The following is a 16,058-nucleotide window of genomic DNA, read 5'->3' as shown; positions in this document are numbered from 1 at the left end:
GAAGCATCCTTAGGTCACTTTTTTTTTTTTTTTTTTTTTTCAATTCATTAACCTTTTCATCTTTTATTTAGATACGTTAACTTTCTGATCTTTTATTTTTAATCTTATTAAGTTTTTAATTATGAAATTAATAAGTTATAAATATATAATTCTGTTCAAAAAACATTTTAAATTCATATACATTTGAAATTATTAAAGAATATATTTTTTACAATTTGAATTAATATTTTTACAGTTTTCTTATAGTCAAATTAAATATTCAAAACTGCTTTTAAACAGTAAAAAATATAAATTTTGAATTGTTATTCGAATTTTTTTGTTTAAAATTACCTTTTTTTTATCATCAAAAGTTTAATAAAATAAAAAACAAATAATTAAGAATTTAATATATTCAAATAAAAAATAAAAAACTTAAAGAACAAAAAAAAATAAAGATTAAAGACCTAATGCTTTTTATCTGTATAATTCATCAATACCACTAAGCTAAATCTCGAAAGAAAAAGATAAATCTAGGATTCATCGTATTTTATTCTATTATTGTGACTGGAAAGTAAGAAAAATGAAAGGGATAAATCTTAATTTTTGAAAAAGGTTTGATTATGAAATGATATAATTTTATATTTAACAGTTTTAACAAAATTAATTTTGTTCAGCATTAGGGTAAGATTTTTTGATTCGTTAAAAGTTTAGGTAAGGGTAGGTCTACCCATTCCCAATGTCAGGGTAAACCACAGACCTCGATGAGGGTTTACGGTGGAATTTACAGATCACCTATCAATGAGGGCTAAATTTTTATTTTTATTTTTAAATTATTATATTAAGAATTTTAAAAATTGTATTTAATTATTAAACAAGTACCAACAACTTTTCAAAATATCAGTATTTAAATCTCATTGATACAAATTAATAAAAAAAATTGTTTAAAATGTTTATCATTTTTTTTAAAAGAATTAATAAATGTTGATCATATTATTGAAACATTTATAAACTGAGTTAAAATGCAGTTTCTGATTTAGTTCACTGACAAAATTACGTGGAAAATCCCAAGTGATAGACGAATAACTGTTTGTTAATATTAGAGTAAAATTACACCTTTGGTAAATTAAAAATAAATATGCACTTCCCCAGACATAGTCCTCCAAATTCATCTATAAAACTAGATTCAGCCATTGTTGATTTTTGCAGCCTAAGCTGAGAAATCAGAAAGATCAGAAAATGGGTTCATCTTCTTCACCTCACGCAGTCTGCGTCCCATTCCCAGCACAGGGACACATAAATCCGATGCTTCAATTAGCAAAACTTCTTCACCAAAAGGGTTTCCACATCACTTTTGTAAACACAGAATACAATCACAGACGTCTCTTGAGATCAAGAGGCCCTGATTTCATCAACAAAATTCCTAATTTCCGGTTCGAAACCATCCCGGACGGTCTTCCTCCGTCCGATGCTGACTGTACTCAGGACGTGCCTTCCCTCTGTGCAGCCACCCAGAAAAATTGCTTAGCTCCATTTAGAAAGCTTCTCTCTAAGCTCATGAATTCAAGAGAAGTTCCTCCTGTAAGTTGTGTAGTTTCAGATTGCTTCATGAGCTTTACGATCAAAGCTTCTCAAGAAGTTAAAATCCCCGATTTCCTTTTCTGGACGGCCAGTGCTTGCGGTTTGATGGGTTACTTGCACTATCGAACTCTAATTGAAAAGGGGTTCACACCATTGAAAGGTAATATCCATGAACAACACTGATTTTAATCTCCTTAACAAAAAGCGGCCCGTTGCATTACGCGTCCCTGCTAAGTGAGGGTCCGGAGAGGGATCTCACCATAAGGGTGGACGGGGGCAAGCCTTCCCTTGCCATTTTTTTTGGCAAGAGGCCGCTCCTAAGACTCGAACCTGTGACCTTCGGTCACACGACAACAACGTTTTATATATGTTTAATTTTGAGTTACTTCTAGAATTATCAAAATCAACCATCAAGAACACCAAAGCAATGTCTATACTTTTTTCATTTCCTTTAAGGTTTTTTAAATGTGTCTTCTACGTATAAAGCATTGAGTGATAATTCTAAAAAACAAAAAATTAGAAGTTTGATAGATGGTACATAGTGGACTGAGTTAAAATGACGAAATCTAAACCAATTTGATCGTAAATTCCTAATTTGACCTCGATTCTACTTAGATAGGAGGAAATTATTAGAAGCAGTATGTCAAATGCAGGACATCTCATACATATTTTGCCATGTGTAACATGGACTCATACGTATTATAAGAAGTCTCACTATTTTAATTATTAAGTGAGGTCACAATATACATGTCTAAATCAGACTGACGAATTGATCCAAATCTGACAACATTAATTAACAATTGAGATATAAAACTTAACCACTCAAAGCCAAACTTAATCTTATTTTTTTTAGCATAAAATCTAGAGATGTTAAAATTATTTACAAAATAGTTTGATTCTAAATTTTGACTTTGAATATATTTATGTATACAGATGCTAGCTACCTGACAAATGGATATCTAGAAACTAAGATTGATTGGATTGGAGGCATGGAAGGTATACCTTTGAAAGCTTTGCCAAGCTTTATAACAACTACAGATCGTGAGGATATTTTATTTAACTTCGTCATGAGTGAAGCTGAAAATGCTCGGAATGGTTCTGGTGTTATTGTTAATACATTTGATGAATTGGAGGATCAAGTTTTGAAACATCTTTCTTCCATCCTTCCAAATCCGATTTACACTGTCGGTCCTATCCAGTTTCTTCTTCAGAATAACAGAGAAAAAAATGGTGTAAACAGTATAAAAACCAATCTTTGGAAAGATCAATCCGGGTACCTAGAATGGCTCGATTCAAAACAGCCGAAATCTGTCGTTTATGTGAACTTTGGCAGTATAACGACCATGACATTTAAGCAATTAGTTGAATTCGCTTGGGGACTCGCAAATAGCAAAAAGGAATTCTTGTGGATAATAAGGCCGGATGTTGTAAACGGCGACTCTACAATAGTTCCGGTGAAATTCTTAGAGGAAGTTAAAGAAAGGGGATTTCTAGCAAGTTGGTGCCAGCAAGAAGAAGTGTTGAGTCACTTTGCAATTGGAGGATTTCTAACGCATGCTGGATGGAATTCTACTTTGGAAAGTTTGTGCGGAGGTGTGCCGGTGATTTGCTGGCCTTTCTTCGCTGAGCAAGTGACGAATAGTTGGTTTTGCCGAAATAAGTGGGGAATGGGAATGGAAATCGGCCATGATGTAAGTAGGAATGAAATTGAAAAGTTAGTTAATGAATTAATGAATGACGATGGAGGAAATGAAATAAGGAAGAAAGCGGAGGAATGGAAGAGGAAAGCAGAGATGGCTACTTCATCTCCTACTGGATTGTCGTATATGAATTTCGAAAAATTGATCAATAACTTTCTTCTTTCATAACCTGAACGTGATGTTTTGATGGAAGTTGTGTTGGGGTTTCTAATTTTTTATATGAAAGTATTTCAAAAATATCAATTAAGCACCTATAGATAACCAGAGAAACACGTCAAACACTCCTTGATAGCTAATCTTGGATCCATTTGTGGTATTAGTTTTTCTAAAATGACTAGAAGTTAATTGGTTTCTTTCTAAGACGTTCTATTGTGGTTCCATAAGAGGTTTGCCAGGGTTGATTGTCGTTTTCTCTTTCTATTTTTAGTAAAATAAGATTCTAGATTACTCATATTTTTAGAGAAGGCAAACGGGTGGTTGGTTTTATGTCTAAACATGGGGTTTGTGCGTCTGATATATTATGGCGGGATTCTTTCCCTAGTTTTTATAGATCTTTCATATGTGATGATTTTTTTAGTTTAGATCAATTTCATTTTTATTAATTTGGCTTTCGAGATTGTAATTTTTATTATTTTTATTTTCTTTTATTTTTAATAATATTCAGGCTCAAAAGTTTTTATAGAATTTTTCGAAGTACCAATTGGAATGCCCGAAGTCTTTCCTTTCATTCAACTTGATCTTTCACTAAAAATTTAGTTTGTTTCCTATTATTTTGTTGCTTTGTTGTAAGACTTTTTTCTTTGCCTGCCTTTGTATCAAATGAAAAGTCCCACTTCACAGTCATTGATCTCCCCCTTCTAAACAGGAACTCTTCTCAAGAGCCCAAAACACCATAAGATGCCAACGCCAATTCTCTCGGCTTCCTCCTAACTCCTAATATAGACAAACTTATGAATGAATATCTAGTTCTACTACATCCATAGAATTGGAAGTTCATGGACGGGTCACCAAACAACTCATCCAGAAGTTTATCCTAAAACCCTCTCACATCAATATATATCCCAATTAAAGTTTTGGCATACACTAGGACTTAAACTCGAGATCTATACACTAGTAGAAAAATGGCCATTTGCATCGACCTATTTGCATCGGCCTTTTATACAGTGCGATGCAAATGGCCATTTTTCCACTAGTGATAGTTTAAACAACTTGATACTCTTAACCACTCAAATCAACATTAATTGATGAAAGCGATTTAGTTTCAGTTAAGGCTCTTTACCCTATTCTGCTGGTGTCTTTAGTGATAATCGAACATGAAGTCTCTTCACACAAACTCAACATGCATTATCAACCGAGCTACAATCTGTCATGAAACTAATTGAACTAAAAGTTTAAGCTAATAGTTAAAGTCTAACAACATTTTTATATTAATCTTTGACACACCACACGCGAATACCCTTTGGGCTTGAAACGTGTGCAACACAAGCACATTTACCATGTGTTTTTAATTTCAATAATTAACGAGGTCACCAATATTCGAACCCTCAGCCATTTGGTCTATGACATTCTGATACTACACTAGTGGAAAAAAGGCATTAGTGATGCAGTTTTAGTGTCAATAGTGATGCATTTTACACGTCGCTAACGCTTGTGTCACTATTTCTCAGTGGCGCATGTTTTGAGCAAGCGTCTCTATTGACAAGGTCAATAGCAATGTACGTGATAAATCCAAAATATACTTAAAATAACATGCATAATTATGTCAATTTCGTGTGGAAAATATGTTAATTATATTCTTTTGGAAGGATTTTACGTTGGTATTTGTTACTATTATGCAAGGTGTTAAATTATTTGGAAAAATCCAAATAGGAGCTAAAATGGAGCAAAAATGAGTAAGAAATCAAGTTTTCAGTGGAAGACGTGTACGAGATTCAGAAACCACATCAGAGATTCAGCAAACAAAATAAGGAAGGCAGTACAACTCTCTGTCGCGACCGAGATTCTGTAAATCTCGATCGCGACACACGTGTGGCAGCACCAGAAACGCACGAATCACCCACTCCTCCTTACTCCTTAAAGCCGCGGCAGAGATTTCAGGAATCTCTACACTGCATTCAACATATTTTACATGTTTCAATTTCTAAGTGACGCATCCTTTCATCCGGATAGAGGCGACTCTTCACCAACGGATACGTCCCTTCAACACACCTCTTGGATAATTATAAATAGATGAAGAATTCAGAATTCAATGTGGTTGAGTGTTGTTCAATAGTTGATTAATTGTTGTTCAACTATTGTTCAAACACAAATAGTTAGAGATACAATGTATAGATTTTATAGTTTTCATTAGAGTTTACTCAAGTCAAGTTTATGCTCTGTAGTGACCAAATAGGTGCTATTTCAAGGATTCAGCGAGAGGAACCAGTGTAGGAGGCGCCCCAAGGTCTGACGAACCTATGAAGTTGAGTAATGGATTGACAACCTGGAACTCAATTAGTTAAATTGCTATCCAAGCTTCTTCTTCTCTGTTAACTTGTGACGTTTCAATTCAAACTAATAAAATATCTTTTCAATACAATTCCATCTTTCTAAGTGATATTTTTAGGTAATCTATACTATATATAATTACGGAAGCAGAGAGAAATGAGAAGAAGTGTTTTAGAGGTCTTTTTGATGAGTTGTCAACGTAGTAAAAAATCAGATTAAAAATATTTAATTAATTAAAAATAAATATTTAATTAATTAAAAATAACAAATTTATATTTATAATATATTAAATAATTACTAGCCTATTAATTAAAATAATAAAAGAAAGCAAGAGTTACGGGAAGATGAAAAAACACAAAGCAAAGAAAATCCAAAAGTCACAAATAAACTTCTATATAAAGCATGATAGATAGTATTCCACCATTATATTCATTGGTCACGATAGATAGTATTATATTTCTGAAGCTAAATATTCGATTTTTTTCATATATTGTAGTTATTTTGTTTTCAATTATGTTGTTTTATTTTTATTAAACAATAGTTGTTATAGTTTCATCTTTGAGATTCATTTCTGTTGTTACCCAGGTTCTATACCTCTCGCTATCTTATTCAAGTTTTCTTTTTTATTTGTCTTTTTTTTCCAAACTGATAACTTCAATTGAAGAAATCCGACAGAAATAGAAGATGCATGAACAACTAAAACCGAAAAACACAAAAGTGTCAAAAATTACAAGAAATTCTTATGTTTCTCAAGGTAATTATTCGATTTTTTTTTCATATGTTGTAGTTATTTTTGTTCTCAATTGTGTTGTTGTTTTCTTTTTATTAAACAATAGTTGTTATAGTTTCATTTTTCAGAGATGAAATTCCATTTCTGTCGTTACCCAGGTTTCATACCTCTCGCTACCTTATCCATGTTTTCTTTTTTATTTGTCTTTTTTTTCAAAATGACTAAAATAAAGATTTTGTAAATTTGTATTCTTTTTTAGTATATGTTGCTAGGTGTTATCGTTTCGATTGCTAACTCTTAACTAAAATTTAGATTTTAGGCTTTATATGAACTCAATTTGTGGTTTTCTCAATTGTGTTGTTGTTTTATTTTTTATTAAACAATTGTTGTTATAGTTTCATCTTTCAGAGATGAAAATCCATTTCTGTCGTTATCCAGATTCCATACCTCTTGCTACCTTATCCATATTTTCTTTTTTATTTATTTTTCAAAATGACTAAAATAAAGATTTTGTATATTTGCATTCTTTTTTAGTATATGTTCCTAGGTGTTATCGTTTTGATTGTTAACTCTAACTAAAATTTAGATTTTCAGCTTTTTATGAACTCAATTTTTAGTTTTAATTGAAGTTAGATTAATTTTTCTAATTTGGAACATGTTGAAATCCACTCATTTTTTTAGTTTGAGTTTAGCTAATTGATACGGATTGTATTTTTTATTTTTATGCATTTTGGTACAAATAGATATAAAGTTTCACACGATAGTTGTTCATTGAAGTTTGAGACATATTAAATAAAATATTAAAAAGATATTGGAATATTATACTTACAATGAAGTTTATTTTAATATAAATTATGTTATATTATTATTATTATTATCAAGAAGTTATTTTTTTCCAATTTTCTAGACAATGAGATTGTAAGCGTCTAATACGCTTGATAAGATGTTTATTCTTGAAGAATATGGATTATGCTAGATACGAATTCAAAATCAAGGTAAATAAAAATAAATTTTGATGCTCAAAATCCTAAAAATGTACATTAATTATGGATATTAAGATAATTGCTTTTGCAACATTGGTATAATTTTTAACTATTATATTATGGTTCATACAAAATTGTTAGTATTTCAAGAGTTTTTAACAGATGAAAATGAAATATGATCATAAGACAAATTATTGAAAAATATTAATTAAGAAAATATTATTATTTGAATCTCTTCAAATTCTCAAATGTTGAGCATAATGATTCTAATTAATATAATTTTTTTTTTGGTAGAAAAGGAAAAGAAAAACGAAAAACAACAAACTACCCAGGAATTAGCCTAGGGAAGCTAACCCCAATCCTATCTTCTAAGAGAAGATGAGAGATGAAACTAGGGGAAACAGGAAGGGTAGTAACGCCTAACGTCCCTTCATGGCCCGCCGCCGCCAAGCGATCAGCAACACGATTCTGCTCTCTAAAAATGTGTCTGAACTCTACGAACTCAAAGGAGGAGCAAAGCCTTATAATAGCTTTGATGAGGTTGCGACTGTTAAGACCCATAGAATGATTCTCAGAAATCATTTTGATTGCTTCCAAATTATCAGACTCCACAGAGAGCCTCTTAACACCCAGCCTTTTAGCAAGATTGATTCCAGTAAGAATAGCCCAGAGCTCCGCAGAAAAGGAAGAACCCAACCCTAAATTCTGGGAGAACCCAGAAAGCCAGACGCCCCCTACATCTCTAAGCACACCTCCAGCCGCAATCTTACCGTTACTGAGGCAGGAACCATCAGTATTCAGCTTCACAACCCCCTCTCTTGGCCTGCTCCATCCCACGAGATGGACATCACAACACTGAGAGGCTCTGGCAAGGGACTCTCCTTTGAAACTATCGATAATAGAGAAAAGTTTTTTCGAGAAGAAATCAGCTAAGTTTGTCATAAAAACAGTTTTATCTCCAAAAATCTCCTCGTTTCTCCATTTCCAAACTTGGTGACAGATAATAGCAAAGAAAATGTCACCATGCTCCATGTATGGAAGCAACTTTCCTCTAACACCATCAGAGAACCAGTCGACCTCAGAATTAATTTCACATATTAATTATAAAACGTTTTTTTTTATACTGAGTGGTTACAATTACAATTTAATTCTATTTAATTAAAATTAATTTATGGACTTAATACTTCATTAAGAAATAATAAAATGTTTAATTAATGGGCAAAAAATATTTTCACTCTCCTCTTTATAAGCTTATGTCTCGACATTCTCTCTTACTTTAAAAAAAAAACCCCGAGAGGAAGATGATTCTCCCCTAATTATCTTTTTCGTCCCTTCATTTTTTTTTTCAATTCTTTTGTTTGTTTTTCTTACTTACAAAATTCAAGAATATATAATTATTAGAAAATATTAATGAAGTCAAATAAGGGATATCTGCGAGTCTGGCTAATATTCTATATAGTGAAAAAATGAAGAACAAATTGATCGAATGTCTTGATGAGATATTACGAGATGAAAATAAGAGAAAACATCATCTTAAACTAATTCAATTAGATATATTGGGTTATTGTAGCAGAATGAATAATTGAATTCGAATACTTGGTGATCATGAAATTTCATCAACCAAAATAATTATCATCAAGATGAATTTGTGACTAATTCTTACGAATTTTATTTTTTTATATGTAACATATTGAATTGATAAAGTTTCTTCATATGCAACATTAGAAAAGTATTGATTCTAATAGTTTATAGAATAATATATTGATGTTGCTTCCATTTTAACATAGATTGTAATTCTTTTGCATCGTAGATATAATATTTAATTTTAATTGAAGTTTAATTCAATTTTTGTTTAACCTATATTGTAATTCTTTTGTATAGTAAATATAATATTTAATTTTAATTATAGTTTAATTCAATTTTTGGTTTTTTATTATATTCTAATATATTTCTTAATTAATCTGCTATTTTATTATTATTGTTCACAGAATATTTGGAATATGAAAATGTATTAAAATTCCTAAAAAGTACAAATCATTGAATTTTGTAAAAATAAATAAATCATTCATCTTTAGTTAAAATTCTATAAAAAAAAGTAGTCCATTATTTTTAAAATTAATTTAATTTGAATTATCATTAAAAAATATATATTAATTTCAAATATACATAATATAAATTTTTTTCATAGCATGATATAAAATTATTTAAAAGTAAATATGCCAATTTATTTATTTATCTAAATTATATAAAAGTTTCATACTCCGTGCATCGCACGGGTTTTCAACTAGTTTAATTGGTGTTTTCGTGCAAAAACATTTATTTACAAATCTAGTATTTTCCATGCAAACTTTGTTGAACACTTAAGCAAATTCGGATTTATATTTGGTCATTGCGGTAAGACCGAATAATCGGGTTTAGATTCCGAATTTGATTAAGGTTTTCAGTCTTAGGCCGAATAGGAAAGATTGATTACAGTTCAATGCCTATTAAATTGAATTAATTGATAATTTGTTACATCTTTCTAAACAAATCAAAGTTATAAGTTGTGTTCCTGCTTAGTATAAATAAGCCTCGGAAATTAACTTTAATCTAAACATAATTTCTATAGATTGTAATCTTAACTATAACCAAAAGTAGAATTAGAAACCATTTAAACAATTAACGATTTCCTATAAACCTCGAGAAAACGAATTTAATCAAAACAATAATTTTTAATCAAATTATCAGACGTTCTCTGTGGGATCGATATCTTTTTATTATTACAAGCGAAACCGTGTACTTGCGGAATTCGCCCAACAAGTTTTTGGCGCCGTTGCCAGGGAACAGTGTTGATATTGATTTTTTTTATTATATTTTTATTTTATTCCGAATCTTGGTTTATAGACTTATATAATTTACGTATTTATTTATTTTATAGTTTTTTTATTTGTTTATCAAGGATGGTCATTAGGACTAAATCCTTGTTGTTATTTAACGTTTGCATTTAGATTGTTTGCAGATAAACAAGAAAAAAAATCCAAGTTTTCTCAAAGAAAATGAACTAGAGATTTGATCATCAATACAATTCACATCAGAAGTTACAGAAAAGAAATTTAGCATATAGATGCAGCATAGCAGGGAAAGGAAATTTTTGAAAAAACATGTCAGACGTGACCGATGGTTTTTCCAGAGAAATTTTTTCTCTTCCCAAACACCTTTAACTCTTTTCTATAAACTTAACCTTTCACCAAAACATCATATTTCTTTGTAAAAAATTTATTCAACTCCTACATACATGGTATACAACTTTTACCCATAATCACACTTTGGTGTATAACCAAAATTTTGTCACACTAAACTGTACAGCCGGTAATTTTGACCGGTCAACGTGTGGTTAACGTGCCACCTCATCACTTTTAACCTCCTAAAAGTGGATCCCACCTAATGTTAAATGACTAATTTGCCCTTAATTATATTTTCTTTTCTTTTTTATTTTTCTTTCATATTAATTCCATCTTTTCTCTCTCCTAAATTCTCTCCCCTATCTCTCTCTAATTTATCCAGAATGTATGAACTCCATACCCAGTCTTCTCTGCACTGTCACATTCTTAACCTTTCCCTTTCTCTCTCCTACGTGATTTCTCAGACTCCAATTGAAACTCAACCCTCCGCAACCTTCCTTTCCACTCTCGGCAACACTCTTTAATTAAACTTGTTGGTACAATTTGATTGTGGAGAAAAACAGATCTAAGTGGTGGAAAATGTCGAGTGGGTGTGAGATCTAAGTCCTCATCGCCATCTTGCTTCCTCCTCTCGGCGTTTGCCTCAGACATGGCTGTTGCATTGTTGAATTCCTTATTTGCTTGCTACTGACTATACTGAGTTACATTCCTGGAATAATCTATGCCATATACGCCATCATTTACATCAATCGGCCATGGAAGGGAGACGATTTTGGATATTAGATGGATATTAGGTGCAGATGATGAAGCTATCATCACCGGCCATGGAAGGGAGACAAAGCTGCGTATTATCCCCTTTAGTGTCTGCTTTTTGAAAAAAACTCTAAATACAAAAATAAAAGTGTTTGGTAACTCAAAATCTTCATCAATCTTGGGTTTGGAAGCTTGGAGAAATCTTTGAATTAAAAACCCAGTTTGAAAAAATCTTGATTTTGGAGGCTTTGAGAAATCTGAGTTCCTTTGTGTTGAAGAGAGAGAAGAACAAGTGAAGATAGAGAAGTATGTGCAGGAGAAGAAGAATAATTAATTGAAGGCAGGGCCGGCTCTGGGGGAGGCCGCCCTCCGACTTACAGGGGTCTCCGATCGGAATTTTTTTCAAATTTGATAATTATTAAAATTGCAATGATTAAAAATATGTAGACTTGGATATATAACAAAATGTATTGCTAGGTTGAATGGTAAATGCATAGTGCCCCTTTTTGTGAGGGTGTGAGTTCGATTCCTAGAACTATATGTTTTGGTTCTCATTTTCCATTTTCTTTTATTCCTGATTTTCTTAGTAATAAGCAGAATATGTTTCTTATTAGTATATAAAGTTCTTTTCCCTTTTTTTTTCATATGTTTTGTTATTATTATTATTATTATTATATAATTTTAATAATTAGTTTTGATAATTTTAATTTTTTTCCTTAAACCATAATGTTAATATATATTCAATCTAAAATGACTAATATATATTGATTTACTTGTTACAATATATTTTAGAACACAATTAATTTTCACTAATTTACTTATGCTATTGAGTTAATTACATAACAATTTGTATCGATCAAATTTTTTATGGTGAGTATTGTTACAAAATCAAAATGAAAATTATAATTTAGTAGGACAACAATTTATAAGAAGGTCTGAACCGCAAAACGTTATAGACCACTACAAATCATTTCTTATCCTTAAAAATAATATATATTTTTTTGGGCTTATATGGAATGAGCTCGGTATTCGAGTTTTATGACGTGATTTAATAAAAACATATTTTTTTTGTAATATAAAATATTGAGTTAATTACATAACAACCTGTGCCGATCAAATTTTTTATGCTGAATATTTTTACAAATTCAAAATGAAAATTATAATCTAGTAGGACAATAAATCATAAAAATGCTCAAATGTTTATGGACCGGCCCTGAACATAGGCCATGGTGCGATCGCCTAGTACCGGAGACAAAATGGTCTCAAATTATTTTTTTACTGTATATAAAGTAATTTTTTAAATGGCCAAATAATATGATATTTTAGATCGAAAATATGTCCAAATTTCTATTTTAAACTTTTAAGTACAATGTTTTTTATTAAAGGCTTTTTTATCTCTTTTTTTTCATCTAGGCACATAAAAAAATCAGGACCGGTCCTGCTTAGGGGCTCTAAAATACTGGAGCCGTCCCTGATTGAAGGGTGTAAAAGTAATTATCAATATTTGATGGCTTTTAAATTGAATTTATAAAAGGGTAACTTAGTAATTGCACATGTCATGTGCCCATTATGTTAATGAAAATTAATGACATAACGGTCTGACTAGCGTTGACCGGTCACAATTACCGGCTGTACACTTTAGTGGGAGGTCACTGGAAGGTTGTACAGTTTAGTATGACAAAATTTTGGTTGTACACCAAAATGTGATTATGGGTAAAAGTTGTACACCACGTATGTAATTTACCCTCATTTGAGATTTGGTATTAAATTTGGTATTATTGATAAAAATAAAAAATAAAAACTCTAACCTAAAATATCTTCAACTTTAACACATTATTGCCCAATCAACCCACTAATATTTCATTCTAGATATATTTCTATATTTCAACAAAAACAATAAAATTCATTTAAAGAAAAAACATCACAATGATATTTAGAAAGAAAAAGACCAATCTCCTTGATTGTATCAACATCAAACTTAAATAGTGGATTATCAAACATGAGAAACATTATTATGATGAAAAGTAAGAAAGGTGAAATGGTCCACTATATTTAAAGTCTCTCAACTTTTTTTTTTTTAACAGAAAATGGACTATTATTAGATTGAGGGAGTAACATCCCTAACAATTATATCCGATAGTCAGATTGGTATTACAGTAGCAGTGGAACATGTTTGTCTAACTTCTAAATGAGCAGTAATCAACTGATTACGTCGGGAATAAAACAAATTTTAAAATTAGAATTTAGACTATATAGTCTTTGATGAGGGCATCTTATCCCTAGACCCGAGTCCGGCGCAACGAGGAGCCACTCGAGAGAACCCACTCAAGGTGAGCGAAGAGCAGGCCAAAATAGAGGGTACGCGGGGCGTGTCTAGCCGAGCGCTAGGCGTGGGGACGGCTGTCCTTGGAGAAAAGCCACACCAGTCGGAGACGCAGGGCGTCTCCCCTGCTACGCGGGGCGTAGTTAGCCACATTAAGCAAGAAATTGTCTAGGACGTCAAACACGCGGGGCGCACCCCTTGGGCGCCATGCGTAGATCCCATCCCGCGGAGCCATCAAGGTCAGGAGCCCTATGACGCGGGGCGTAATCTGCTGGGCGCCTCGCGTAATGAATTCGAGCAAGCGTCTTCAAGTTCAGGAGCACACCTACGCGGGGCGTAGCACGGAGGCGCGGGGCGTGTTCGTCCTGGAGAATACTTCCCCTCCAAGTTCTCACCTTGAGGGGACCATTTTCTGTTACACTCTATTTACTGTTTTGCCATTGGGCACTTAATTACTAAGCTACCACTTCCCTATTTTACCCTTAGGACCATGTGTTAGCCAAAACCCTATTCATAGGGTTTTGGTCTTTTCCCTTGGAATGTTAGAGGGTATTTAAGCTGTCATTTTTGTAATGTTCTCAACTTTTGATGAATTAAAACAATAGCCTCCATTGAGAGCTTGGGATTTCATATCCTTTGGGTTAACTCAACCTTCAAGTTTAGCTTGAGAAGTTCGGATTCTTTGTTGGTTTACGATTAAAACCTTCAGTCGATTTCAATCTACATCAGTTGGTATCAGAGCCGAGTCGTTTTCCTTGACCGGAGACTTCTTCTCGGAGATGGTTCAACCACGTATCACTACCGAAGCCATTGGAACCCATGAACAAAGGTTTGAAGCACTAGAATCAAGCATGAAGGAAATGAATGACAAGATGAGTGAGTTTGAAGAAAGGCAAGAAGCGGATCGAAGAGAAAGGCGTCTTGATATGGAGAGGCTTATTCTTGAGTTTCGAAATAGCCACACCCAACCCGCTGGAGAGCCTCACCGGAGACAGGAGGAACAAACCCGCCATCTACTTGAACGGCAACCAACACCACCACCACGGATAACCTATGCACCTTAAGCAATGGACCCTCGGGTTCAAGAGGTAAGGCGGACTAATCCCGTAACCATTAGAAATGTGGAAAGTGATAGTGATGGGGATTTGTTTGACGATTATGATATGCCTAGGATTGCTAGGAATATGGGGATTAGGATTGATGATAATGCCATGAATGATAGGCCTAGGCATGATGTGCATGTAAATGATGTTGTTGGTCCCGCGCATGTGCGTGCCGGGAATATGGATATTATGCATAATGATGTTGTAGGTGGTTACGAAAGGGGGAATGTGGGTTTGAATGACCCGTATGAGGGCCGAGGTAATGAGAGGGGCGGATATAGAGGCGAGCCGAATATGAGAACGGGGTATGGAGGAAATTTTGATAGAGATGATGCCTTCAAACTGAAAGTGGACCTACCGTCATTCGGAGGAGAACTCGATATAGAGGGCTTCCTCGATTGGTTGCTTGAGGTAGAGCGGTTCTTTGATTATGCGGGAATACCGGAAGATCGGAAGGTTCGGCTAGTGGCTTACCAGTTGAAAGGAGGAGCTTCAGTTTGGTGGGATAACATGAAGGAAGGGAGAAGAAGAGGAGGAAGGGAACCGATTAGATCTTGGTTAAGGATGAAATCGATGTTGCGGGAGAGATTTCTACCACCTGATTACGAGCAATACATCTACAGCTCTTATAGAAATTGCTCACAAGGGGCCAGGAGTGTGCACGAATATACCTCGGAGTTCTTGCGGCTTTCGGCGAGGGCTAACTTGTCAGAAACCGAAAGCCAAAAGACCTCAAGGTATCTTGAAGGGCTGAGGTACAACATTCAGGACCGGATTGGAACGCAAATGGTAATTCGGGTGCAAAATGCCCGTAATCTAGCATTGAAGGCCGAAGCACAGTTAAGTTTGAGAGGTCGTGAAGGCTATAGAAGAGCCGGGGTCGAGAATACTTATGGAGGGAGAGGAGCTCCCAAGGGAATTGACAAGGGCAAGGGAATCGCAAGTTCAAGCGACCCCAAGGCACCAAGTGCGGTAAAGCCACCTAGTGGAGATGTGAGGCCTTTTAAGGCGACACAACCCCCTAGGGGCAGCAACCCCTATGCTAGACCGGCTCCCTTCAAATGTTTCCGATGCAATGAGCCGGGCCACCGTTCCAATGAGTGCCCCAAGCGGAGGAGTGCCAACATGGTTGAGAGGTACGAAGACGACTATGAGTATGATGACGAAGGGGATGTTTGTTGTGTTCCCATTGAGGATGAGTATGGGGAAGAATATGATGGTGAGCACGCCATACATGTAGTGAAAAGGCTCTTGGTCTCGA

General features: G+C 33.7%; 1 protein-coding gene across 1 annotated transcript; it reads left to right on the top strand.

Annotated features, from left to right (window-relative positions):
* Positions 1-1,177: 1,177 nt before the first annotated feature.
* LOC136200718 (7-deoxyloganetin glucosyltransferase-like) lies at positions 1,178-3,835 on the top strand. Its single transcript, XM_065991145.1, has 2 exons — positions 1,178-1,717; positions 2,491-3,835. The coding sequence occupies exons 1-2, from the start codon at positions 1,216-1,218 to the stop codon at positions 3,423-3,425; spliced, it is 1,437 nt and encodes a 478-aa protein (XP_065847217.1). The 5' UTR covers positions 1,178-1,215; the 3' UTR covers positions 3,426-3,835.
* Positions 3,836-16,058: the final 12,223 nt, after the last annotated feature.

This window comes from Euphorbia lathyris, chromosome 7 (assembly GCF_963576675.1).
Source record: "Euphorbia lathyris chromosome 7, ddEupLath1.1, whole genome shotgun sequence".
NCBI classification, from domain to species: Eukaryota; Viridiplantae; Streptophyta; class Magnoliopsida; order Malpighiales; family Euphorbiaceae; genus Euphorbia; species Euphorbia lathyris.
The sequence above is the reverse complement of the archived record's forward strand: the minus strand, read 5'-3'. Positions and strand labels throughout refer to the sequence as shown.

What these genes read in the sequence shown, in the direction of transcription:
- LOC136200718 (XM_065991145.1), top strand. Translation starts at nt 1,216, where the DNA reads ATGGGTTCATCTTCTTCACCTCACGCAGTCTGCGTCCCATTCCCAGCA. An exon ending in GGGGTTCACACCATTGAAAG is followed by an intron (nt 1,718 to 2,490) that starts GTAATATCCATG and finishes TTATGTATACAG; the next exon opens with ATGCTAGCTACCTGACAAAT.